This window comes from Natrix helvetica (genome assembly GCF_964273705.1).
Source record: "Natrix helvetica genome assembly, chromosome: 2".
Classification (NCBI taxonomy): domain Eukaryota; kingdom Metazoa; phylum Chordata; class Lepidosauria; order Squamata; family Natricidae; genus Natrix; species Natrix helvetica.
This window is the reverse complement of record NC_138552.1, coordinates 135,325,153-135,352,672: the sequence shown is the minus strand read 5'-3', so window position 1 is coordinate 135,352,672 and position 27,520 is coordinate 135,325,153. Positions and strand designations below refer to the sequence as shown.

At 38.2% G+C, this 27,520-nt stretch overlaps 1 protein-coding gene across 2 annotated transcripts in view; it reads left to right on the top strand.

The window, feature by feature from the left end:
* PLCB1 (phospholipase C beta 1) overlaps positions 1-27,520 on the top strand; it is a 510,832-nt gene that overhangs the window by 353,880 nt on the left and 129,432 nt on the right. For both annotated transcript variants that reach the window (XM_081940153.1, XM_081940154.1), the window contains exons 10-11: positions 11,106-11,252; positions 27,244-27,401. In XM_081940153.1, the coding sequence (XP_081796279.1) occupies positions 11,106-11,252; positions 27,244-27,401 (305 nt within the window). The remainder of the gene's footprint in view (positions 1-11,105; positions 11,253-27,243; positions 27,402-27,520) is intronic.

The following is a 27,520-nucleotide window of genomic DNA, read 5'->3' as shown; positions in this document are numbered from 1 at the left end:
AATTCTAACTCTTGTCTCCTCCCAGAATATTAACATACCTTCAGGCATCAACCATCTGAACCACACCCCCTTCTGGTATAATTTATTCGCTAATTGCGAATAACTTTTTCTTTTTTCCCTCACTTTCTTGGGAATCTGCTTCAGAATGGTTATTTCCCTATCTTGGTATGTCAAGGCTTGCCCCCTTTGTGCACTCAGAATTTCATCTCTTGTGCTTTTTCTGAGAAATTTAATGTGTATCTCCCTGGGCACATTGTGTGTTCTAGCATAAGCTGAATTCACTCTATAAACCAGGTCTATCTCCCACCCCATCTGTTGTTTTTCTTTCTGAATGTATTCAGCCAGAATACTTGTCATGATGTCCCTTATGTTTTCATCATCTGCCTCCACCACGTTTTGGAATCTAAGGTAGAAGGACATTCTCTCAAACTCTATTTTCATCTGTTGGGTATCAAGTTCTTTGTTTCCCTTCTGCACCCCTTCCACCCCCTCCCTCATCTCAGCCGCCCCACCCTCCAAAAGATCCAGTCTCTGTGAGTTCTTATTGATTTGAGCCTGGTTCTCTTTAATTTCTTCTTTCATCTCCTTTAGTTGTTTCTTGATTTCCTCTTGTCCCTGTAAAAGTTGCTGGAACATTTGTTGAAACTCCGTCTCTGTACTTTTAGGTTGCATCAAAGCTGTTATCGTTGATTGTGTACTAGGACTGGAGGTTGCAGATGTCGGGGCAGAGGTAGCAAAGCCAGGCTTTCCAGGAGGTGGTCTTATAGGAGGCATTGTTTGTGAAATAAAGAGTTCAGTCAGTGTAGAGAATGGTCAGTCAGAGCGGCAGAGCAGCCAGAAGAGTCCAGGGGGCAGAGGGTCCAGGCAGAAGAGAGTTTCTCTAATCACCCTGGCAATAGAGCAAGGTTTTTCACTCCAGGGAGTTCAAAAGGTAGCAAACCACAAGAGATTTGTCTGAGTAGCACGGAGACAAAGACCGGAAGCCTGAAGTTTTAAAGGTGGAGTCAGGTTTCACAGTTCATAAAGACAACGGAAGTGTGCCATCTTGCCCTGGCAGCTTCGGGTTTAGAGGCATAACAAAGTTTTCAAAGTTCAAAGTTCCCAAAGTTCCCAGATCATCAATATATTATGAGGTTAAGTCCAAGAAAATCACTTTTAGCAAGGGCGTGACATCATTGGTTGGCTCTCCCCCCTCCTCCTTCCCCTGGGGCTGAGAGCTAAATTGTTCCAAGCCGCCTGTCCGAGGGGGGGGGAAATCCCCCTCCCTCCAGCCGTGCCTCTCCAAATCAGCCGAAAGGAAAAGTTTTAAGTTGCTGGCAGTTTCTCCAAGTTAGTAAGGGGAATGGAAAGGAGTCTACACCTCACTGCACCGCAGCCGCGTCCTTCTGCTTGCTCATTCTCCGCACAGCCTCACAGCAAAGATGCCGGAGCGTCTCCCCATCATGCTCCCAGTGCCTGGAGCGAGGCGGGGGGGCCCCCACCAGCCGCCGCCGATCCCGGGGATCCCCCGCGGTGCCGCCCCTCTGGCAGGAGCCTCTACGGGGCGTCCTGTGCCCCCCAAGGAGTGGGGAGCCCACCGGGGAAGCGCGGGGCGAGCAAAGCTTGCCAGTTGCCGTCAGCCGCCGGAACCGGAAGTCCGGTATGTCTCTTTTCTTGATAGTAGGCCACACTAGCAGAAGTACAAAGCATGGGAGCCTTGCTTTTCCACTTGGAATATACTTTAATAATGTAGCACTATTTTCAATACAGTATTTGATGTAAACCTCATCCCAAGTCATGCTTCATATTAACTGAGGACTCCATGAAAGTACAATTTGCAGGGCAGAACCAAAGGAGACATAAGGGAAAAATGCTGAAAATGCCTTTTAATTCAACAACCATCCCCAATGTGATGTTCCCCCATTAGGGCCCAGAGCTAAGTCTTCTCAAAGGGCAGAAGAGTGGGAGCTATTCTCACCTCAGGGTGAGAATATTCCAAAAGGCTGAGGCCTTGGCAGAGAAGACTCTTCTCTTGGACTCTTGTCAGACAAAATTTCTTGACTGACAGGGCCCACAGTATGCCTTCTCTGCCAGCACAGGTGGGTGGGCCAGTCTGAGTGGGGAGAGTGAAGGTTCCTCAAGTAACCTGGATCCATGCTATGTGGGGCTTTAAAGGTAATCACCAACACCTTAAATTGCACCTGGAAACAGCCAGTGCAGCTCCCAGAGTAGTGGTGTAACATGGGACATCTTAGGGGCTCCAAGAACTGCTTGCGCAGACACACTCTGCACCAGTTGAAGCTTCCAAATGCTCTTCAAGGGTAGCCCCACATAGAGTGCTTTACAATAGTCCAGACATGAGATAATCATCTCTTTTCCTTTGCTATTTTTTACTGTATTTTCCTGTTTTACTTATTGATTCTTTTACTAATTGATTCACCAAGCAATTAGAAAACATTGCTGTGCCTTAGAGCTTACCGCATGAGGGAGGAATTTCTATTCACACGAACCTATATATTGGGATAACAATGGCACGAAACAAGGGCTTGTATTCCTGCATTCTCTCTTCTTTTTTCAAGTAGATTGTTGCTAAGATGATCCATTTTTCTATATATATATATATATATATATATATATATATATATATATATATATATATATATATATATATATATATATTCTTAAATTCATTTTTATAAAGATCATATCAGCTCCAATAACCTTGACTTGAGAAGTCATAAAAGTAAGAGTTTTCCTCGTCCTGTTGGAAGCCTAGAATTAATGCTTGAACATGAATGCTCTCTAAGTATTCAGTTTATTATGAAGGAAGAAAGAGGAACCTATTCTCAGCCCATTGCAATGCTCAGAGTTACTCGTTATCACTAGATTTAATCTTTGAATACTTTCTGTATCAATAGATAATAAATTGACTTCCATTTCTTTACACCAAGTGTCCCTGTTAATGAGGTTAACTTAGGAGTTTAATGAAAGCTTTTATTGTAATGTGAAATCCTCGTGACTGTTTATGTAGCAGTTCTCAAATAGCTAGAAGCTAAAGCACTTCACATTAGTTAATTAAAAAGATCAAGAAGATAAGTTTGAAATATAAAATGAAACATCTGTGCTATGAGTTAACAAATAGCAAAAGATTTGTAGTTCATGCTACAGAAATAGGCAAGCCTAGCTTTAGTATTTTTGATGGTGAGATTTGTTCCTTTTTACTGCTAGCTGCATTTTGAAAGGGTAGAGATTAAGGCTGGATTTTCCAACTGAAATGATAAGAGATTTTGCTTTTTCCTCATTGAAGTACAACTTTCTGTTCAGACAGGAGATTACTGCCTCCCTTCTTACCTGTAGAAATCTTGATTCTTGCAGCTGTTTTCATGAAGTTCCTCGATTGAGAACGTTATCTCTTTCCTTTCCTTTGATCCCTATGGAAGAAACATTTCATAACTTGGCACATTCTAAATGAGATGCTAAAATATCTGGAAGGCAGCTTGGAGAAGACTGCCACCCTTGTTTTCATTTATTATTTATATTTATATAGCTACCCATTCAACACACGACTTTATATAATAAAAAAGAAAAAGCAACTTAAAAATAAATTCAAAGCAACAGAAAACTCTTAGCTGCAATGAAGTAACATATAATGAAAACTCCAAGGTGGGATCACCCGACATCATGGCCCAATGCCCTATTTTCTAGCAAAAGGAAAATAAATATGGCATATCTGGCTAGAAATGGAACATTTTCTTTAATTTTCATTGCAGCTTATTTGTTATTTGAACCGAATATCTTTTTGGAAAGATAGGAAATAAAAACCAGTTTTTCTCTTTACTTTTGATAACGCAAGACCCCTCTGTTTCTCATTTTAGTATATTTTATAAGAATACACATAAAACAACAGCTAACAAGAGAAACTAACAAGAGGATAAAAAGAGAATAAGAGTAAAAGTGTGAAAAGATCTAAAGAAAAAGAAAGAAAAACACAAATGTATACAAAGAATGACTTCCCAATGCTTCTTCCAAGGATATAAAGAATACTTACATTTGACTCCTAGTTTAAGACTATAATGAAATGTCCATTTTACTCACAAAAGAAAGAAGACCTTTTTGTTTCTGATATGTAAGTCAGACTTCTAGCAAATAGCATCAATGTGATGTTAAGAGCCAATGTCCTTCCTTCAGGCAGGTAACATCAGTGTGAGGTCACAATGGCTGATCCCTTTCCTTCGAGTATGTAATGTCTGCACTAGATCATCAAGGTCATGGGCCTAGCTTTTTTGGTTCAGGTAGACAAAATCCACTGATACAGTACATATCTTCTTCAGGTAGGGGACTACAGATACAATCTCTCTCTGTCTCTGTCTCTCTGTCTCTGTCTCTGTCTCTCTCTGTCTCGAGGTGTGTGGCTCAAAGATGACTCATCTCTGTCATTTAAATAGATAGCTTCAGAAATCTAGAATGGAAGAAGAAAGCAAGAATTATCATACAGATCCTCTTTTAATGGGCCAGATACCAATGCCAATCACTACAGAGTTTAACTTGGAGATTTTGTTTAAGGAAGGACCACATCATCACCAATAGATAAACTGTTTTCTCAAGATGACATATTTATGCTTATTCAACAGCATCTCTAGAAGGAAAGACATTTCTGTAAACAATTTTTTAAATGTGCTTTTTTAAAATGTCTAGCTTTAAAATAGCCAGTAACCTATGCCAGTAATAGCTGTTGATAAGATAGAGGACATTAAAATTTGAAGCACCATCTTAAGAGGACAGGATGGGGTGATGGCTCTAGGATTACTGACATTGTGATATACCACTCAGCCATCACATAACCCTGCTCTTGAAACCTATTTATTTATTTATTAAAGAGTTTCTTTTAATCCCACCTTTATTACTTTTATAAATAACTCAAGGCAGTGAACATACCTCCTTTCTCCTCCTATTTTCCTCACAATAACCACCCTGTGAGGTGGGTTGGGCTGAGGGAGAGCGACTAGCCCAAGGCCATGCCTGAGGTGGGGCTAGAACTCATAATTTCCTGGTTTCTAGCCTGTTGCCATGACCACTAGACCAAACTGGCTAATGTATTATTTAGTTTATTCTTATTTTAGCTGCTGTAGTCATGCTTCAGGAAATAGCAGATTGTGAAGGATTTTCTAAATTACTGACCCACAAGCATTTCATTAGACCAACACTAGTTTTCAAAACAATTCTCTGTGGACCTGGGAAGAAGGAGCACAACCTTGGATTCACTATCATTTTGGAATTTTGCTTCTTTCATTGATCAGGACAAAAAAGTGGGGATTACTAGTGAGGATGAAGTGCAGGACATTCAACCTAGCAGAGTATTTTATTTTCAGTCTGTGCTTAAATACTGGCTCTCTTCTGCCCCAACAGTGTCCTAGGAAATATTCTTGGCAGGGCCTTTAACCATGAGCTGTCTAGCAGATATAGTAGCCAGTATCATAACTGCAGAAGTGATTGATCACTTTCCTCAATTCCTTTATGGTAGTAAGTCAGGGAGAAGATACTAGGTTTCTAATGCTTGACTTGTAACAGTTCATTTAGTGACCGTTCAAAGTTACAACATGACTGAAAAAAGCGACTTAGGACTGATATTCACACTTACGACCATTGCAGCTTTCCCATGGTCACCTGTCTAAAATTCAGACGCTTGGCCATTGACTCATACTTATGACAGTTATGGCAGTATCCCAAGGTCATGCCATTTCCTTTTGCAACCTTCTGGCAAGCAAAGTCAATGGGCAAGCCAAATTCACATAACAACCTTGTTACTAACTTAACAACTGCAGTGATTCTCTTATCTGTGGCAAGAATGGTCATAAAATGCAGTAATGCTCACTTGACAACTGTCTCACTTAGCAACATAAATTTGGGGCTCCCTTATGGTCATAAGTCAAGGACCTTATTTACCTTTTTATGGTTGGACAGGGCAAGGTGTAATGCGAATACAATGTATAGAAGTGAGTATGCATTATTAACAGACATATAGATTATTCCCTACAGGGCCTGGCAGGCCAAACAATTGTGGATTGAATTCATTTCTATCCGTGTCTTGAAGTTCCTCCTAAGTTTTTTGTCTTTATTTAACACTTCCACACCAGATCATGGAAGGATTTTATTCCGCAATAAAAATGTTGATGTTGTTTGTTCTTTTTGGTATGGTCTCCCAGGAGACATTAATAATCTCATCATCTCATTTTTTTATTGCCAAAACGTACTAAAAAGAAGGTAACTTGTGCAATCACCTGAATTGCAATTGCAATTGGAAAATATGTAAACATTTTTTTTTAATTTGGTTGAAGTTAATGCTAATTGAAGCATCAAAAGGTGCTTCAGCTGAGTTCAGATAAGATATTAAGTCAGGTTCTGTAGCAGAAAGTGAGCGTTATCCTTGTCCTCAAATCCCAGATCTCTTCATCTCCAGTTCATTTACTGTCTCGCTTTGATGCATACCACTTAGAACAATCCAGGGTCAGAAACCAAAACCTTCACTTTTAGTTTCAGAAACCAAAACTTCAGGCTTTGGGGAGGTGAACAAGCCAAAGTGCCTGGTTTGGTCAACAGTAAACGTATCACAGATTCAGGCATCTATATATTGAAACATGGGTGAGGCAATTAGAAAGATATGTGCATCAATTATTACATTGCCTGTTCACAAGTAAGCCAGAATTCTGAAAAATTCTAATTGGCCTGTGATTTAAAAGCATCCATAGTCTTTTGATGCAACCCTCTCTCAGAAAAATAATATATCTTTCTCATGTTAAATATGAATGCTTTTGAAAAAAATGTTATACACAAAAAGAAGACATTCTATTTTGAAAAGACAAGGTATATGTTCAGAAGAATAGTCTGCCTGGACATCTGTCAGAGTCTCGACTTGAATAGTTCAATTCTGATTGGTATCAAGATAAAATTATACTGAGAACTTTTGTTGGTATTCCAGAGAACAACCAGGGCGAAACCTTTCAGGTTTTGCTTGAGCTGCTCTTATATAACTTGAGAGTCCCTCTGATCATCTGAACATAGGCAAATAATAAAGGAAGAGGCTGACAGAACAGAGTATCTTTTATGCTGAAAAATCCTAGCGATTGGCGTTAGTCCTTAGAAACATCATTCCGTAGTGAGGGGAAAGACTTAACACAAAAATAATAGACAGAGGTAGAGCAAATACTTTATAGAAAGAGCTTCCTATTTCCTCTCAGTGCCGTAGTCTTCTTTGCATTTGTCACAGTGCTATTTTTTAGATTCGTTCCCAGCTTTTTGTTCAGCAAGCTTTGCCTTCTCCCCCAGTTTAAATTGCCACAAGTTCTGCATTCTAGGCTGGTGACAGGCAGCATTCAGCACAGTGCTAAAACTACATTTTCTCTGTGGTTTCATTTGTTTTTGATAATGTGTTTATGTTAGAGCTGTGAAGAGATCCAGACTTGAAAAATAAAATGTGATTAAGAATCTGCACAGCCTACTTAAACTGGCTGGGCTCATTACCATTCCAGGAAAAGATATACAGCATCTTTAAGAAGTTCCTGATAGGTACAGGTGTGCGGCAGTCAACACTCCACATCAGTGTTGCCCTTCACATCTAGACCTCTGCACAGACCCGCAGAGATCCATATAATTTTTGTTATTGCTAAAGAGACAGAGACAAAATGGCTTTTCATTGGTAGCCCTTTGCTCTAAAAGCATTGGATTCCTTTTGGTGCACACACACACACACACAAAAGTCAAATATAATTCCCTCACCCAGAAAACATAAGCAGTATTTCAGCCTCATACAGAAGAATGTAGACAGTCTAGAAGATGCCAATGGGATTTTTAGATGCTCGGTGGAGAAAATAATGTCACAAAGCAACATCAAATATACAATTATTATATGCTTTTTAGAGTGTGAGTTTTTAACTGCATTTTTATATTTCATAAGTACTGTAGATTCAGTTTATTTTTATATTGGATACAGTATTTTAACAGTATGCATTTAATAATTATAATTTTGCCAAGTTAATTTGTATATTAAATAATAGAGGTGTCCTATTAATGGATGTTTCTATTGTACATCTTCAACATTTGTTCCTTATCCCTAAGAGAACATCTTGATTTTAGGAAGTCCAACAAGATTTGATGAGCAAAGACAGTTATCCCTGAGCAAAGAGGAAAAAATAAATCCTTGATTCGCTTTTGCTATGAGCTGAAGCTTGAATGGAAAAAAATAATAATTTTAAGTTTTCTGTGATAAGGCATTAAGAACTGAGAGAATCCCAGATAAACGAATTTAAGTAGCTTCCAGAACATCCTATCTGTTAAATAAGTCAATGAGCGGTGTTTTGGTTTTTTTTAATGATCTTTTTATTTTTAGCCATATCTGAAATCCCCAGAATCTAGCAAAGCATTCATACTGTCTTAGAAATATGGGGTTTTTTAAAGAATAAGCAGTATAAATAGCATGGATATTGTAATGGGGCATTTTAAACCTCTTTCTTGAAGAAAAAAAAGAAGGAAGATGAAGAGGATTTCCCCCCCAGCTTAACAGAAAGAAGCTATTCTTTAATAGATGATTAAAGAATGTGCAGATACGTGTATAAATAGATTGCAGGAATGTTCTTAAAATAAGCTCATCTGCTAACCTATATTTTTGTTAATTACAAAAATATGTATCAGTTGAACAGGTCAGAGTATTCACTCCCTAGCTACATTGCATTAAAAAAATCATGCTATTCATTCTTTTGTGTTTATAGAAAAAAGCTTAAAATGCGACTCATGTGAAGAATAAAAATAGCATATGTTTTTAAGTAAAAATGCCATCTTTTTATAGCATATCTATACATATTTCGGACTATCTTCTAGTATGTATGTTAAATTCATATATGTTTATATTTTTGATACTACAATAGGAATTAGCACATTATTTTCATTGAGGTGCTTTGCTTCTAGTTCTAGTTACAGTATTGATTTGAAGGTTATGGATTGTTTTGAGATCAACTAAGACTTTGTTAAGAATGCTGCTTACTGGTTTATTTTGACCTCACAATGCCAATGAAAGCACCAAGTATTTGAATTTTGAGATGTTTTGTAAGTTCTTTTCTTTTAACTTTCTATATATTGTTATCAAATTTTGATTGTGTGATTTTTGTGGGCTTGATAACTTTTGCTCATTCTAAGTTGTTTTTTGAAAAGTATGGCCATTTTTTAAAAAAAGGATTCATTTTCTGCTAGGTTTGTTATTTCTGAATTTTGAAAGGTATTTTTTCTTATTGTTTGTTTCCCCCAAGAAAGTATGTCGATGGAGATTCCAGGTCATGGTTGTCCCAAAGGTGCTTTTTAAAGAGGCAACTGGACTTACTTTGGGTTTTTTTAAAGATGTTTCACCTCATCCAAGAAGCTTCTTCAGCTCATCCAAGAAGTTTCTTCAGAGCTGAAGAAGCTTCTTGGATGAGATGCAAAACATCTTTTTAGAAAACCCCAAGGAAAGTCCAGTTGCCTCTTGAAAAAGCATCTTTGGGACATCCAAGAAAGTATCTTAACATCCTTGATTCTATTGATGCACCTTGCCAACTTGGTACAAAGTCTTAAGGCTGAATTTCAATTTCTTCAGGGGTTCACACCGTGATCAAGAATGGAGTAGGAATCCTATTTATTCCGCCTTTTTGTTGTCTTATGATGGCCCATGCTGTTCTCCACTTCTTGGGAGTTCAGGCTGATGACATGGCTTTTTCTGCACTGAACTACTGAAGTATTAAAAATCTCATTCTTCCAAGGTTCAAAATATCACGAGGAACTTCTACGAGGAACTGCCAATTATAGACATTTGTCTTCCCAGCACAATGACCCTGATGAAGATATAACAAAAGGTGCTGGATCTATAGGCTTATACCCATTCGTTCTCTCATGCAGTGATAATCCACATATACAATAAAAATAACTTGATGAGAATATGGGAAAAAAATTATAATAAGAGACATTAAACAGCTTCTGACTGGGAAAGTCTTTGTCTTGCTGCTTGCAAGCAGTGCAACCTTTCTAATTCAGATGTGTGCATCCTTATGAAGGATGCACGATATTAGGAAAAACAGCAGGGAGCTGCATGAATCTGCCACTGAGAACAACACATCTTTTAAATTATATTTCCTCATATGTCAACCTCCTCTGTTTAATATCCAGAGCAATTGTGGAACTTGCCAGCCACCCTTGAGCTGGCTGGGATGTTCCCCAGTCTGTTATGCCATATTTTATGGAAATTTTTGAATGTGTAATTTCTGAACTCTTAAATTCAACCAAAACAGATAAGCTGAGAGCAATTTTCAAACTTGTTTCTGTAATGTAAAGTATGATTGTTTCCCCTGTTGAGCGATTGCCTGAGCAGATGCCAAACTAAAGTTGGCAGAAGTCATGCTGTTAATCACATGAGTGTGTGGGGCATTAGGATTCCAATATTGTGAGAACTATTTCAACTGTTAGTAGAATCAAGATAGCGCAGTACAATCTGCAATATAATCAATAGGACACAGATTCATAGATTTCTAGGAACACTTATTCTGAAACTCCCTTCATTAAAATGTTTTCCTTTTTTTGACACCTAAAATATAAAGCTAAAAGGAGAAATGTTGAAGACACTTTGTATGTATGGGTTGGCAATTTTTTTCTCTTTCTCATTTTTACCTTTCAAGGCAATGGTTATTAAAGAAATCTGATGGAAGCAGTAGTAGCTGTTCCTCCCTTGCAATCAGATCCTTATCTTTTATGATATTTGGGGCACTGAGAAATTGGCTGTTTAATACAGACTGAGGAATACATAACAGAGCTAGTATGGTTGACTTAGATAAAACCTACACTTATTTCTCTACATCCGACTCTTAGAAGAAAAGAACTTGGCCATATTTGCTGGGATTTCTTGGAATTTTAGTGCCAACACATATTGAGGATATCTGGTTGAACAAGTCATTAATAGATCAGTAGCAATGAAGGGGAGTATATACAGTATTTTGCTGCTGATACATGAAATAATGTTTGCCTTGTAAAATTATTAATCCAAATGAGCCTGTGAGCTGCACGTGGAGCATATGAAGCTAAAGAATATGACTTTTGGATTTCTTTTCTCCCAGGACAGATATCAGTGGATGGATTTAGGAGATATTTAAGTGGAGAAGAAAATGGAGTTGTTCCACCTGAAAAACTGGATCTGAATGAAGATATGAGTCAGCCTCTGTCTCACTATTTTATCAATTCCTCACACAATACCTACCTCACAGGTACAGTATAAAAACAAGTTCTTTAAAAAAATTTTTTATAACATTGATGTTCTGTACATTCTGTATGCAAACCTGCATATTTCAAGTTTGAAGGATACCTGCTGAGAGAAATGGATACTGTCCAGCATTGTCTACGTGGGTGGCCAAATGAGGCAAAATGGTGTGGACATGGCATGGTGATATAAGCCCTACTCTCTTTGTTTACATTCAACAATGAATATATAAAGTGTATGAAGCTTGTCTCTCTGAGCCAAGACTTTATCCATTTTTACACACACACACACACACTGCAGACCCTGCTGGTATTGTCTATTTTTTATTGTTGTTCTCAGTCTCATTCTATAAGAAGTGACATGGAATCTCGAATGAGTCATTTAAACTACTCAACATGTTCCTAATGCAGAAGAGGTCACCATTTATGTTGTGGCCTCTCACAAATTCTTGGGGCATTTTCACTGCCGGTTCTTCCTGCCCACATCACTTTTTTTCCTCAGTCCTTGCCCTTGTTTAAAGAACATCTTATCATAAAATGAATGATCTACTGCTGCAAGCCGTGTTGACTTTAACTTTCAATACTTTGGTTTTTGTTGAGCTTCTTTTAAATTAAGCTTGCACTTCAGAAGAATGCCTTCTTAGATTTAGCAAAAAATCTGAGATTGCCATCACAAATCCCAGAAATCATTTTTAAAAGTATGTCAGCTTTCTCATGAGGTACACATATGGCAGGACCCATTTTCCATTAACCATGATAACTGAGATATTGATGACAATGACTGAGCAACAAGTAGGTCAGCTAAGGGCAGAATGTAGATGGAGGCTCTTCATTCTTCACTCAATGCAAGATTGCCAAAAGTGGGGCAAACAGCAATTGTCTTGCATTTCTGTTTATTTTGTTTGCATACTGTGGTTGTCTGGAATAAATTAAAGAGATTTAGACCATGTACATAATGCCTTGAAACATTCTGTTTCAAATAGTAGTTTTGTTTAACAGTATAACAGAGTTCAAAGGGACCTTGTAGTTCTTCTAGTCCAACCCCCTACTCAAGCAGGAGACCCTATATCATTCCAGACAAATGGCTATCCAACTTCTTCTTAAAAACTTCCAGTGATGGAGCACCCACCTTTCTGGAGGCATGCCGTTCCACTGGTTAATCATTCTCACTGTCAGGAAAATTTTCCTTAGTTCTTGATTGGATCTCTCTTTGATAAGTTACCATCAGATGCTTCTTGTCTTGCCTCAGATGCTTTGGAGAATATATTGTCCTCCTCTCCTTTGTGACAGCCTCTGAAACATTGGAAGACTACAATCATGTCACCCCTAGTCCTTTTCTTTATTAGAGTAGGCATACACATTTCCTGAGTATTGTTCATCAATAATTGTTGATCAGCAATTGTTCATCACACGATTTAACCTCCAGGCCCCTAATCATCTTTGTTTGCACTCTTTCTAGAATTCCAACATCTTTTTTTGTATTGTGGCCAGACCAGAATGCAGTATTCCAAGTGTGGTCTAATACTTCATAAGATCTTGATATTATTTCTCTACTGATGCAGCTTAGGACTGCATTGGCTCTTTTGGCAGATGCAACAGACAATGCTATCTCATATGTAAATGGCTGTCCACTAGGATTCTTAGTGACCCTTTCACATTTACTGCTGTTGAGCTAGGTATCACCTATTCTATACCTATGCATTTGATTTTCCTTGTCTAAGATCTTCATTTTGTTGCGTAGAGCCCATTGTTCAACTCTGTCAAGATTTTTGATACATGCTGATACCTAGATATATTTATCAGCACTGCCACATCCCTGTGAAGTGGTTGGGCTAAGAGAATGAAAGACTCAAAGTCATGTAGTGAACTTTCTTCATTAATGGTGGACAAGAATCTGGGTTTCCTTTACCATACAAGCTCACAAGAAATATGCTAGTTATGACAAATAAAAGCTGGAACTCATAATCTTACCATAGATTTAACAAAGTAACGTCTGAAAGCTTTTTAATCTTCTTTTATTTACTGATCATTGGGTGCATCTTACAAATCAATGCTCAAATTCAGAAGCTTTTCCTTGATATATATTTTTGAGACTGTATTCAAGGAAGTTTTACATTTTACTGCTCCAACATAAAACTAAATTTTACTGCTCCCACATAAAACTAAATCCCTCCCTATTGAAAAGAAGCAGCCTGTCTGGAGACCCATATTTTCTCTACATTATTTCTGTTACTGACAGAGGACTCCTAATTCTGCAAGGGGGAAAGTGTGTGCCAGTTATTTTTACATTCTTTATTTCTTCTGTGAAACATATAAGCCACACTGGATTCAAGGAAGCAATATGAGAATAAATTAACACACTCAAGTATTACCTTTTAAAAATAGTTTTCAACAGGAGCAGCATGATTGTTAATTATTATGAATAAGGTTGTTTTTTCTCTGTACATGCATACTTTATAGAAATGCATTTTTGTGTGGGCATTTTGATCACTCAAATCATTCAATCATAAAAAGCACTGAGATTGAGATGGGCGGGGCTTGACGTCACAATTACACGACTTGCAATCTTGGCTCTCCAGGATTGCTGTCGATATCTCTGTTTCTGGATAGTCCTTTTGGACCTAAACTGTTCTGAAGGAACAATGATAGAGAAGAGCATGTCCTGCTGATCTTAGGGGCATCACAAAGCCCCTGATTGATCCAGGAGAAAGCTCTTTTTGCCAACTACAAGAGAAGCAACCAAAATGGCTGCCAAAGGTTGGGACAAGCCTCTGAAACAGAAGCTGTGCAGGAGCGTGTGTCGAATTGATGAGAAAAAAAAATTATTATTAGAGAAAGGAAAACCCAAAAGAATTGGAATTTAAAATAAAATTGAAGATAGAAGAAAACAAGCGGTGAATCAACTCTGGTTTAAGACTAGCGTGTTATCTTTTCTACCTTAACTTTATTTGTTTTCTATGGATGGACTCTTTACAAATGCCTCTTACTTTTAAACTGGACTGGTCTCTTTTTCTTCCTTCTTTCTTCCTTCTTCCTCTATACTTTCTCCATTTTCTCCATATAAATTTACTTCAAATTTAATATGCCTTATGTTGAAAGGATGTAATAAAAGCTGGGCTTAATGGATGTTTAATAAGTATAACAATGTATACATGTATATTAGATTGATGATACTATGGGGAAAAAACATGGAATTGGAAACTATTAGAGAATGTTATCAATGCTAAAATGATTGAATGACTTAGAATAGGATGAAGCATAATAACAATGTATACAAAGATATCTTGATTGTCAATATGTGAATTTTGATAAAATTCAAGTGAGGACCACGGAAAGGACACAGAAAGACTTTGTAACCAATCGACACACTGTGTGTAATTGAAGAGTTTTTTTATGTTATATGTGTTGTGTTTTTGTGTTTGTTTATATTAAAGATGAATAGAAATTATATGTAAGTAATATAATTGCACATACTTCCCTAAAATCTTGGACACACGTTCATAAGACCTCCAAATCTTGATTCCAAACGATCATTTCAACCTGAGTGAAATTATTAAATACCAGACTGTTATTTAGGATAATTATATTACCTACAATTAATTTCTATTAATCTTTAATATAAATAAAATTAAACCAAATTTAGGCTTTGCATTAATCCCAGTGCTTTTGGTGATTGAATGATTTGACTGATGCCTTCTTTTCAGAAGTGGTGAAGTTTTAAAGTGCAAAGAATGAGTGACAACTGTTTTGTTTTTCGTTTTGGCTTTCAAAGTTGAAAACTCTGCCTGTTCAAGCAAGTGCTTAGGAATATAAGACATCACACAGTTAGATAACCACAGCTACCTTGAATGCTAAGTGGAGTGTCTTGGCCAAGCTAGTGGACTTAAAATGAGTAGGAGTCAAAGTTATAAATCAAATTCAAATTTATATATATTGAACTTGCTGAACCATACAGATACATGTTCCATCTCGCTAGCAAGACTGACTAGAAACACAGGCTAAGCAAAGACACGTAGGATCACTTGTACATGGACAGCAATATTAATCTTCATCAAGGAATATTTAATGAAATGCAGCCTTTTCTTTTGCTTCCCTCGATTGTTTTTAATGGACTTTTTAGTTCTTATATGTTTTTTTAAAAAAAATGTCTTCATGTTGCGCTGATTTTTATGTGGAGATGAGTTTCTTGGAACTTGCTTCACTTACACACGTGAGACAATTTGTACTTCTGTAATTAGAAGGCACTTCTTATTATTCAAAAGTTCATATTTAATTTTTTTAAAAAGAGTTGACTTTACACAGAGTAAAAACCTTTTGAAATAGCCACACAACAGTAACTAAGTATTTCTTGTCTTAAGTCTAATTTTATTTAACATAGAACACTATCATGTGAAAACAAGGGAACACAATCATTCCTCAGCATTTGGTGAACAAACTGGGCCTATTAGTTTAAATGCTTCTTTGTGTAACAATGCTCGAAGCATTGTTAGAGACCCCACACACCCACTTCACGGTCTGTTTCTGTTGCTTCTCTCTGGGTAAGAGAAATAAGGACAGCTGAGAAGATTTTAGGAAGCTTGCTTCCTGTCATTCAGGATAACACTTATTAAGCGCTATGTGCTTAGAGCTCAAAGCATTGTTAGAGACCCCACACACCTACTTCAAGGTCTGTTTTTATTGCTCCCCTCTGGGAGGAGGTTTTTATAATAGCTCTGTTCCTTATGCCATCTGTCTTGTAAAGTCGCAGGATTCTTTTTCTTCGATACACACACAAGCACACACACACACACATAGTAGACTCTGATGTTTCTCCGTGTCATATATGTGTGCGTGGGTGAGTATATATGCATAATGGCTATTTTTTTGAGAGCTAAATGCAACGAAATTTCATTTTAACATGTGCTGATTCATGTACATTTAAAGTGACAATAACATTTTTATTCTATTGTATTTGAGATCAGCAGTGTTGCAGATTTAGCTTGATGTTCTCCTACATGTTGTTGTTGTTTTTGGCTTGGTGATGTGAGCTGAAGATGCCGTAGCTTTCATTGGCTCAAGCAAAGATTGAAAGAACTCCACCCAGACCCATGACTGCCGGTTTCTTGTCATGCTATGGCTAAATATGTAATTTTAGAAATTGGCCTTGGAACGGATAGTCCTAAATATCGTTTAGAATACATTTTTGGGCTAGGTCAAATTATAGCGTTTACTGTGAAGATGAATAACCAGAAGAACATCATTGTGCAAAAACACCCCAAGTCCCCACCTTTTGATGTTTAGTTTCACACACCAATAAAAAACAAAACAAAATGGAAGCAGTGGCTTGAAATGGAATTTAATCATTGCATTTGTATAGTTCATTACTACCACTGGTGGCATTTTATTTTCAAGTTGCAGCAGCCACAGTGGCATTGTTGAATTCATTGGATAAGAGCAGATAGTCTTCGGCTTAACAACAACAATTGCGGCCAGAATATTTGTTGCTCAGCCATGCAGTCAAGGGACTCACTTATGCCGAAGACTATCAGCTCTTATCAAATGAATTTTACACTCTTGTTTGCCACAGTTGTTAAGCATGTCACTGCAGTTAAGTGAACCATGCAATTGTTAAGAGAATCCAGACTGACTTTGCTGCAAGGAGCCAAGTTGGAAGGTCACAAATGTTCATCACATGACCCTGGGACATCGTGACCATTGCAAATACATGCCACTTTCCAAGCGCCCAAATTTTGATCATATGACCTCGGGTGAAATCCAGCAGGTGCTGGATAACCGGTAGCGGAACTTTTGAGTAGTTTGGAGAACCGGCAAATGCCACCTCTGGCTGGCGCCAGAGTGGGTTGGGAATAGAGATTTTGCAGTATCCTTCCCCTGCCACGCCCACCAAGCCACACCACACTCAGCAAGCCACACCCACAGAACCGGTAGTAATAAAATTTGAATTTCACCACTGATATGACTGTGGGGATGCTGCAGTGGTTGTAAATGTGAAGACAAGTTGTAAGTCACTTTTTAAGGGTGACTGTAATGGTCACTAAACAAATGGTTTTGTTGAATGAATAAAATACTGCAAAAATGTCATTTCATTGTATTAAACAGCCGAGTTAATATTAAATGGAAATAGATTGTGTCTGATAGTGGAAGTTTCAGTAACATCTGCATATTCAATAGTAGCTTAAATACTTTAATGAAAGGGTAGATATTCTAAAAAGAGACTAACATACCATGATTTCTAGATGATACAATATGTCTTTGTAGAAATACAAAGAGTCCGAGGGATCAGTAACCCTATAGATGTTAGATAAATTTCCATCAACCCCAACTACCAAATCTGAGAGTGATTTTTTCAGTGAAAAAATTTATAAATCGCATTATGTATGTATATTTGTATGTACGACTATATACATGTATATAACATTATTACCTGCAATAATGATCAGTATTATAATATATATATAATATAATGAAAATATCATCAGTTCCCTCCTTGAATTATAAAATAAGCAGCTTTGTATTTCAGATGGGTAGTGTGATTAGTCTTACATCAATGAATATACATCACACTTAATAGCAAGAAATTTCAACTCAATGGATATATGTAAAAAGGTAAATGTCATTGATTCTTCTTGATACTTTATACTTTACAGCAAAGATAGCGAACCTTTTTGGCACTGAGTGTCCCAAACTGGAAGGTGTGGGCATGCGTGCACACCGCAGTGCTGTAAACCTGAAGACCAGCTGGCCAGCGCACAGCTGGTATTCGCGCATGCCGGAGTGCTGGAAAACCGAACACCAAGCGCTTTGGCACGTGTAAAAACTAGCTGGCATGCATGCATACATGTGCCAGAAACCAAAAGACCAGCTGGCAATGGTGCACGTGCTCACAGAGAGGGCTCTGCGTGCCACCTGTGGCACGCGTGCCATAGGTTTGCCATCAGAGCTTTACAGTTACAAACATAGCAATTATTATCTCCACTTTCCTGACTTGCTTATTGTGGTTCTCGTCTTCCCATAAACAAACCTTTCTAATCAATAAATCCCCATATCATCGATTCATTTTTATTCATTTTCAGCAAACAAACAAAAAAAAGTCCATAGCAATAGCACTTAGACTTCTATACCACTTTATAGTGCTTCACAGCCCTCTCTAAGCAGTTTACAGAGTCAGCCTATTTCCCCCCCTCCCCCAACAATCTGGGTCCTCATTTTACCCACCTTGGAAGGATGGAAGGCTGAATCAACCTTCAGCTTAGTGAGATTCAGTCTGCCAAATTGCAGGCAGCCGGCAGTTATCAGAAGTAGCCTGCAGTACTGCATTCTAATCACTGCTCCACTGCACCATAAAGAGTTTCTAGTCTTTTATAAAAGTAGTTGCAGTTCCCTCCTTGATCAAACAAATCAATTTACCAATTTCTGCAAACTCGGCCACCTTTTCAATCCATTCCTCCATTATGGCGTTTCTGTGGTCTTCCATCTTTGTGCTTACAATAACCTTCTGTAATTATCATATATAAAACAATTGTCCATGAACCTTTTCTATAGTGGTGTTTTGCTCTCTAAGTAAATTTTCACCTATGGACCTGGAAATATAGACACATATTAGATTGTTACATAGAAGAGTAGCTGTTTTCTAACTTTACCTATTGGACCACATCTGCACCAATAATGATGTTTTTTTCAGACTAGCAGCACATTTCCAGAATGTGATTTTTTTCCCCTATCTATTGCTACTAAATGATTTAGTCTTTTTCTTTTTATAGTAATTCCAAGTGCTTACTGTTCTGAAGTTATGCCAATAGGGATTACAGAAATATTCAAGCTGTTGTATAACTTTTAAAAGCAGTTTCTAAAGTACCAACATGAAAGAGATGGAGGAAGATAGATTTAACTTTAAATGGGATCTTAACAGAAGAAGAATCGATTTAACCAACTATGGCATTCCATTTGTTTTGTTAAGTTTCAACCTTCTTTTCTTTGTACAATTTTGTTTTGTAATAGTTCCCTGATCAATCATCTTAATATGTACAGTTTTCTAAATTTATGTTACTTTGAGTCGGTATCCTACACCGATTCTTTTGTTTGATACTAGGCTTATGAAAACATGCTTGAGAGTACAAGCACTGATTATTCATTTAAATATTGCAGTGGTTACTTTCATTTAGGAAAATAATACTCTTTATAATCCAAAGCTACCATCTATCAGGAGAAAAAAAAAGAAAAACAATTCCAAGAGATTTCAAGCTATACTTGATCTGTCATCTAGATGGCAAAAAAACAGGAGGAGTAGCTTTTCAATCCCTACCTCCCTCGTATAGCCTCCAGCCTTTAATTTGGAACTCGGTTTTGCTATAGATTTCTCCTAGCTATCAGTTTAGTTTATTACTGTTGTCACAATGAAGGACTGACTATATAGCACCTCGTATTGCAGTGCCAAAAGCTCAAGAAACAATTATCATTTATCTGTGTGATTAAGAAGGCACACTCTTCTAAGCTTTTTACAGTTCAACGTACATCCATCCTTTCTAAAAGCCAAACACAGCTATTGCATGCTATGACTTCTGTAGCTGATAAACTTCTTTCATATTTCCCCCCGCAATTGCTTTAGGATTGCCGTAGTAAGGCTTGCTAGGAAAGCATGAGTTGCTGAATGTCAGCATGTAACATGGGATAACAATACGGCGATCTTTTCAGGATATCACATCCAGTTACTTTACTTTCAGGCACATATCTTAAAATTGGCCATGTACATATCTTGAAATTGACTGTAGCATTGTGTCAGCCCATTATTAATGTCAGGGGATATTTAATCAGAAAACTGATAAGCAGAACTGTTTCTTTGATGGCTATGCGTACAACACAGTGTGAGATGCAACATTATGCAAGTAAATGTTAACTAATACTAGAGAGAAACTCGTTGTGACTATCTGACTTCTCAAGTGTTGGGGAAAACTGTTTTTAATCATGAAAATATGCAATGCATTGACCCATTGGAATCCAGTCATTTGCTCTAGATAAGAGCTAAAACAAAGGCAGCAAAAAAATCAAATACCTGAAGCAATAAAACTTTATTAAAAATTATAGTTGAAAGTCAACGTTATGACTGCTGCAAAACATAGTGTAAGATCCCAGTAACCATTACAAACGAAACAACCCAGGTCCTGTTGGATCATTGTTTCAAAGATATTTACTTAGGGAAAGGGAGAAACAGAATGACCGAGGGCAGGCAAAAAAAAAAAAAAAAAGCAGTGGGAGCAAGAACAGCTTCCAACTTCTTGTTCAATTTCCCCATTCAGTTTCCTTGTGGGAATCATTGGAAATCTCCACCTCCCTTCCTTTCCTTTCCTTCCTAGCAAGCTGGTAAGTAGCTGCTGCTGGGTAAGGAAAGGGAGTGAGGGATTGTGAGACTGGGTGAGGAACTATCACGGAACATTAAAAATGAAAATCAGGTGACTCCAGCAGTAGCCTAGCAGTGGAGCAGCAGCTAGTTGTACTGAAGCAGTCACAACTTTCCAAGATTTCATTCCTTCAGGAGCCATGGCTCCCAGATTTTGGATGCATTTTGTAAGTTAGCCCATGTGAGGTACCTCGGTTCAAAAACGGTTGCCCTGTGTTGTACCGTTTCACCCAGCTAAAGGCCAGGAAAAGAGTTTTAGTAGTATATAGATCAGGGGTGTCCAAACTTGGCAACTTTAAGACTTGTGGACTTCAACTCCCAGAATTCCCCAGCCAGAGCTGGCTGGGGAATTCTGGGAGTTGAAGTCCACAAGTCTTAAAGTTGCCAAGTTTGGACACCCCTGATATAGATACTTAGCTAGAGATCCAGGATTTGATAGCCAAGTCAGGACAGAACTGCTAAAAGCCTCAAGCTGTAAAAGCTATAAATGAGCCACCCTTCTTTATCTTTACTTACTGATTTCTCCAAGATAGTTGGAGCTTTAATAGGTAGGTTGGAGAATGTGCTATAGCAGTGATGGCGAACGTCGTGCTCGTGTGTGCGCTTGTTGGGGCCGTGCTCCGGAAAAGCTGAACTTTCGGGTTCTAGCGCACTTGTGTGCCCAATGATCAGCTGGCTGGCACGCATGCACATGCTGGTTTTCGGCATTGCCATACGGACCAAGGGATTGTGCTCCGGAAAACTTCTGGGTTCTGGCGCACATGTGCGCCTACAATCAGCTGGCCAGTGCACATGCACACACTGGATTTTAGCACTGCCACAGGCACGAAAGACAGCTGATCATAATTCACGCATGCAAGCCAGAAATCCGGAAGACAAACAGGCAAAGCTGCGTGCGCCAGACAACATAGCTGCGTGTGCCACTTTGGGCACGCATGCCATAGGTTTGCCATCAATGTGCTATAGGATCGCTTTCTTTATAGAAGAGTCTGACATTTACTTAATAGGTTCAGTAGGGTTCCCTCATTTACATGACAGGTACAAGACAGAGGGTCCAATCCAGAAAGCCTGAAGATTCTGATGCCTTTGTAGTGTTACAGTTTAGGGACATTGTATTCTTGAAAAGTGAGTATAACTATAACAACCATTAGATGACATTACAAAAACTATTGTAACTTTTGTACTTGTAATTTGTTCATCTAATTACAAGTTTATCCACCTGTTTCTGAAACGTGATAAAAAAAATACCATCTAAGAGGGCAGACCACAAATAATGGAAACTCTGCAAGGAGAGAAGCAACCTGGAATTAAGGAGGAACTTCCTAACAGTGAAGACAATTAATCAGTGGAACAGCTTGCCTCCAGAAGTTGTAGCTGCTTCATCACTGGAGGCTTTTAAGAAGAGATTGGACAGGCATTTGCCTGAAATGGTATAGGGTCTCCTGCTTGAATAGGGGGTTGGACTAGAACCCCCCCCAAAGTTCCATTCCAGCTCTATTCTGATTGACTGACTGTATGTAAGCCACTAAATATTGTCCACATTAACTCCTTGATGAAGTTATCTCTAAATCTAAATTTTGACTTAAATATGTAATTCCATTATTTTTTATTTTGACATTTTCAAGTTTTCATACGTGAAAAAGGTCAATATTAAGATGGTGGCTTTATCTCTCTCTCCCTTTTTTAAAAAAACCACTGCCCCACTTTTAAAGTTTTATACCACTTCAGTAGCAAATTATTGTGGGACTTGATTACAGACATTCCTACCTTCTGAGGGAACGGATACCTTTTTTCAGTTTTATTCATTGTTAAAGATTTCCCTAAATATGGAGTGAGTGATCCAGTACATGTATTAGCAAATAATAGGCAGCAATTTATTTTTAGGCCTGGGTTGCTGTGAAATCAGAATGTGCTTTAGCAGTGTGTATGAGGATTATCAAAAGCAACACAGTTTATTATCATCACGTTTCATGGACACTGGCTGTGAGCATCCATGAATGGGAGCTGCAAATTTTGCATTTCTAATAATTGCTTGAAGAGCATAAAAATGAGTCCATTCTTGTATGCCGTTCAGCCAAGAGGCTTGTTCATGACTGATTTTTTTTCCTGCACAATAGTAGTCATTTTTAGAATGGCGGCACCCTTAACAGGATCATTTAAACATCTAAACAAGAAAGATTTTAAAAGTCCGGTTTTTTTAAGCAAGGTTAAAAATCTATGCTCCCTCACCCCACAAAATCGTTTCCATGTGACAAGCGGGGCGGCCTTGGAAAGCTTTTTTTCTTTTCTTTTTTTACTATTTTGGACAACCTGCGAATTGACAGAAATGCTTGTGAAACCTGAATAATTTCTGAGCCGAATGCAAAGGTGCATGCAAGTTGCTACTTCAGATGAAGCTCAGGTGATTAAATGCTGCACAAGAGACATAATGGTCGTGATGGTAGCAGTAATCTCACCCAAGTCTTCTTGACCCTTAGGGGTTTTTTTCTGCACGGGAAATGTTTTATATGGCCTATTTATTCTGTCATTGCACTCCTGTCCCCATTGTGTAAAGTGATGCAGAGCTCATCCTGCAGAATTGATTCTCTGTATCTGCGTGGTAGGTCTCTAGACTGCAGGCTAGATGGTGCCACTAATCTTTGGAGCCTCCTATTCTACCCTAGAGGCATGGTATATAGGAGATGATTGAAAGAGTGTTTTATCTCCAAGTAGAAGGAGATATTCACGTAGAGTAAGGAGAGGGGTAGGTTTCTTCACAAAGATTATTTCTCTCTGAAAGCACACAAAGCCGTTACAGGGGAAAACGCAGAAGATGGACGGTAATAATTCCTGCTGGCTTCCTGCACAAAACTGTACCTTCCATGCCCTGAAGTCATGGTGTCTGATCTTACCTACAGTATCCTCTCTGCATGCTTTTTGCAGTACTGGATTTCCCAGCACCCTTCCATGTTTCAAAACCCCCCAAAAACTGCTAATATCATAGTATTTTGGAAAGCAGAGAAGTACCGTATTTTTTGAAGTATAAGACGCTCCTAAGTATAAGACGCACCTAGCTTTTGGGGAGGAAAACAAGGGGGGGAAATCTGCCTCTGCCTCCCAGTAATTTTCCTCCTTGCAACAAACAGAAAACAGTACAGACGATACACACTGTTTTTTTACATTTCAGACTATACTTGTACATATGCTGTTAAAATTGATGTGGCTTTCTGGAAGTATAGCTATTCTCTGCTATTTAAAAGGAGATACAATAGCACTGGGCCTCTTCAGATCAAGCATTTATTTTAAAAAGCTTCATTTTGTTAAGTTGTCTAGAACAATAATAAAGCAGTCTTTAAAAATAAGTCTAATAATTTGAACATGCTATAGGCATTTATAGTTATTGACTTACCTCCTTGCAGCAAACAGCAAACAGCCTGATTAGCACAAGAAAAAAAATCTGCCTCTGCCTCCCAGCAATTTGCCTCCTGCAGCAAAGCAAGTTTCACTTTCAATTTCAGCATGGGCCTCCCAATCATCAGCTGTTTCCAGCTGCAGGGATTGCCATAGCCTATTGCCACCTCCACAAACCCCATTTTCCCCCGTTTGTTGCAAGGAGGTAAATTGCTGGGAGGCAGAGGCCAAAGGAGGGGGGGTACATTCAGTGTATAAGACACACCCAAATGTTCACCCTCTTTTAAGGGAGGGAGGTGCGTCTTATACTCTGAAAAAAAATCTATCTCTAATCTCTGTCTCTTCTTTGTTTTATCTTCCGCTCCCTAAAGATTTCATTTTGGTTTTCCCTCTTCCTCTCAACAATGCTGGAGTGAAAGCATTTTGTATACATGTTTCCAAATTTCATTAGTATAGACGTGATGTTTTAAAGTGTGAAAAACTAAGCTATGTAATGAAATGGTTCAGTGTATCAATATGGGTAAATATCACAAATTCTCCAGGATTGTATTGGTTGGCAAATCCCTTTGGGTTCGTTCCTCTGATGCATCCTAATAGCTCTCAACCGATGACAATAACTGCTGACTTCTTTGGGCTTCAAAGCTAAGCAAGCACTAGAGGCACAAAACTATTCCCATAAGTGCTCTTCAGTTTCCATATTGTACTACCCTTTCTAATAATTAAAAATAATTTTCTTGGATTTCAGCTCCCAGCTAGCAGGCATCCTCTTGTGTCCAACCAATTCAGCTTTAGATCCTGCCCGTTCTTGGCTGAAAAGAATATACATACTCTCTTCCCGTTACATGATCATGGATAATGAAGCTGCTATCCTATGAAAAGGCTTTAGTCTCCTATTAGCCAAGTATCTTTCTGTCTGTTTGGATGACCAAAGGAACAAGTTAAGGAACAAATGCCAGTGAGTCTGGTATTGAATCTTAAGTGATTCAGTGTTTAGATTTTGATGCTCATCTGCCTCCCCCCCCCCTAACCATCTATCTCCTATTGATAGAAAATATCTTCACCTGTAGTTGTTAGTGAAGTAAAGTTTCAGTCCTTCCATCCAGCATTATCAATGCTGATAGATTGGGTGCGGTTATTTTTTTTTTCTTTTTATGACCCTGTAATTCCTTGATTCAGGGTGGAGTCAGGGCCACTGAATGGAGCTGAGCATTTACTGGCCAGATGTCCTTCCTGACAGCTACATGGAATTCTCAGCTGATATTTTCTCTTTGCACCCTGATCTGTCACTGCATCTCAACCTTACGAGTGGGAGGCGAGCATCTTCATTTCTAGGCCACCGCTCTGCTTGATGATGGATACGGTTATAATTTAGCAAAATCCTGAGGAACCTTTTGGTCTGTAAAAAAGGAAAACCGGTTATAGTCATAGTGTCAGGCTTGGTATCTGAACGATATTCAGGGGGGGGGGGGAGACAGCAACTTTACTTTGATTCTTCACTATTCAAAGTGGCTTTCAAGAATGTTACAACTCAAGCTATTTTTTTTCTTTGGCAGTATTTATTTATTTATTTATTTTATCAAGCATGAATTTGATAACAGATCTAAGTATAAACATGATTATGAATACATGAAATGAAAGCAAATACAAGGAAATATTAAGACAGGAATGGTAGGCACATTGATGCGCTTATGCACGCCTCTTACAGACCTCTTAGGAATGAGGTGAGGTCGAGAGTAGACAGTAAGGTTACAGTTTTGGGGGTTTGAGAAAGAAACCACAGTGTCAGGTAGTGCATTCCAGGCATTGACCACTCTGTTGCTGAAGTCTTATTTTCTGCAATCAGGTTTGGAGCAGTTTACTATAAGTTTGTATCTATTGGTGCTCGTGTGTTGTTGTGGTTGAAGCTGAAGTATTCATTGACAGTTGGACATTGTAGCAGATTTTTGGAAATAAAGCTAGTAGCATTCACTACAATTCTAGAAGTTTAGCTCTTTTTGTAGGTATTTTTGTTGTCTTACTAAAATTTGCAGTTTAAGCTGAAGAGACAAGGCAAATATGTAACAGATAATATTTACTATATAGGAATAAGATGTTTATTTTCTTAAGTGTACCATTGTGGATTTGTGGATGACCTAACTTCATTTAATTAGTTGTTTATTGGTTGGACACATATTATCCTTAAACAGTGATTGGTTCAATAAGGACATAAAACCTGTCTCACTAATTTCTGAAGAAGTATCAGATTGGGTTTGTAAAGCCTATTTAGGTGTGCAATTGACTATTATAAAATAGCTTAAATAGTAAAGGTAAAGGTTCCCCTCGCACATATGTGCTAGTCATTCCTGACTCTAGGGGGTGTTCACCTCTGTTTCAAAGCCAAAGAGCCAGCACTGTCCGAAGACATCTTCGTGGTCATGTGGCCTGACTAAACGCCTAAGGCGCATGGAACGCTGTTACTTTCCCACCAAAGGTGGTTCCTATTTTTCTACTTACATTTTTATATGCTTTCAAACTGCTAGGTTGGCAGAAACTGGGACAAGTAACGGGAGCTCACTCCGTTAAGCGATGCTAGGGATTCAAACCGCCAAACTTTCGACCTTTCTGATCGACAAGCTCAGCGTCATAGCCACTGAGCCACCACATCCCACTTAAATTAAGCTTAAATAGTTGCATATAAAATTCCGGGGATGAGGAAAGATTTGAAGGCCTGATTAACTTCTCTGAGGTGTTAGAAGGGATTGCAGCCTTTTTCAAACTATGTAGACTTGATAACATTTTTTTTAGAAAGATTATTCTATTGCAGTCATCGTGTCTGATCTTTAAATGGCATGAGCACATCTTTTTAGAAATTAGATTTGCTATTCTATTAAATAACGCAAAGAGGCTTTCATAATTCTTTGTTTACTGTGTATAACTCTGTAGTGTTTCTTATTAAGCCACCAAAATGTGTAGTCAAATGTGTTCTTAAGCATTTTAAAAAATAGAAACATTCAAAACAGTTAGAATACTAATTTTTAATTTCATTTTGCCCCTTATGTCTTTTTCTATCTTTGTTCCTTAGAAGAGTGCATTTAATGTTATCTATTTATCAGTTTGTCTTTTGCCACTAGGAAAAATAGGTGATGCAGACTTCTATATTTTTAAGACAATGTGCTTTAGGTCCATTAGTCCAGAATGGATTGCCTTGATTCAGTTTCTTCTTCTTTGTTTTTTAGCTGGACAGCTAGCCGGCAACTCTTCTGTAGAGATGTATCGTCAAGTGCTATTGTCTGGCTGCCGCTGTGTTGAGCTGGACTGCTGGAAAGGCCGAACTGCTGAAGAGGAGCCCGTCATTACCCATGGATTCACCATGACAACGGAAATATCCTTTAAGGTACATTTTAGAATAGCCCTGTAAAAATATAATTGCAAAATAGAATATTTATGCACAAGTGTATGTGCAGACGTAAGATGTATACAGGTCAGTATAAAATGTCTCCAGAAAAACAAATA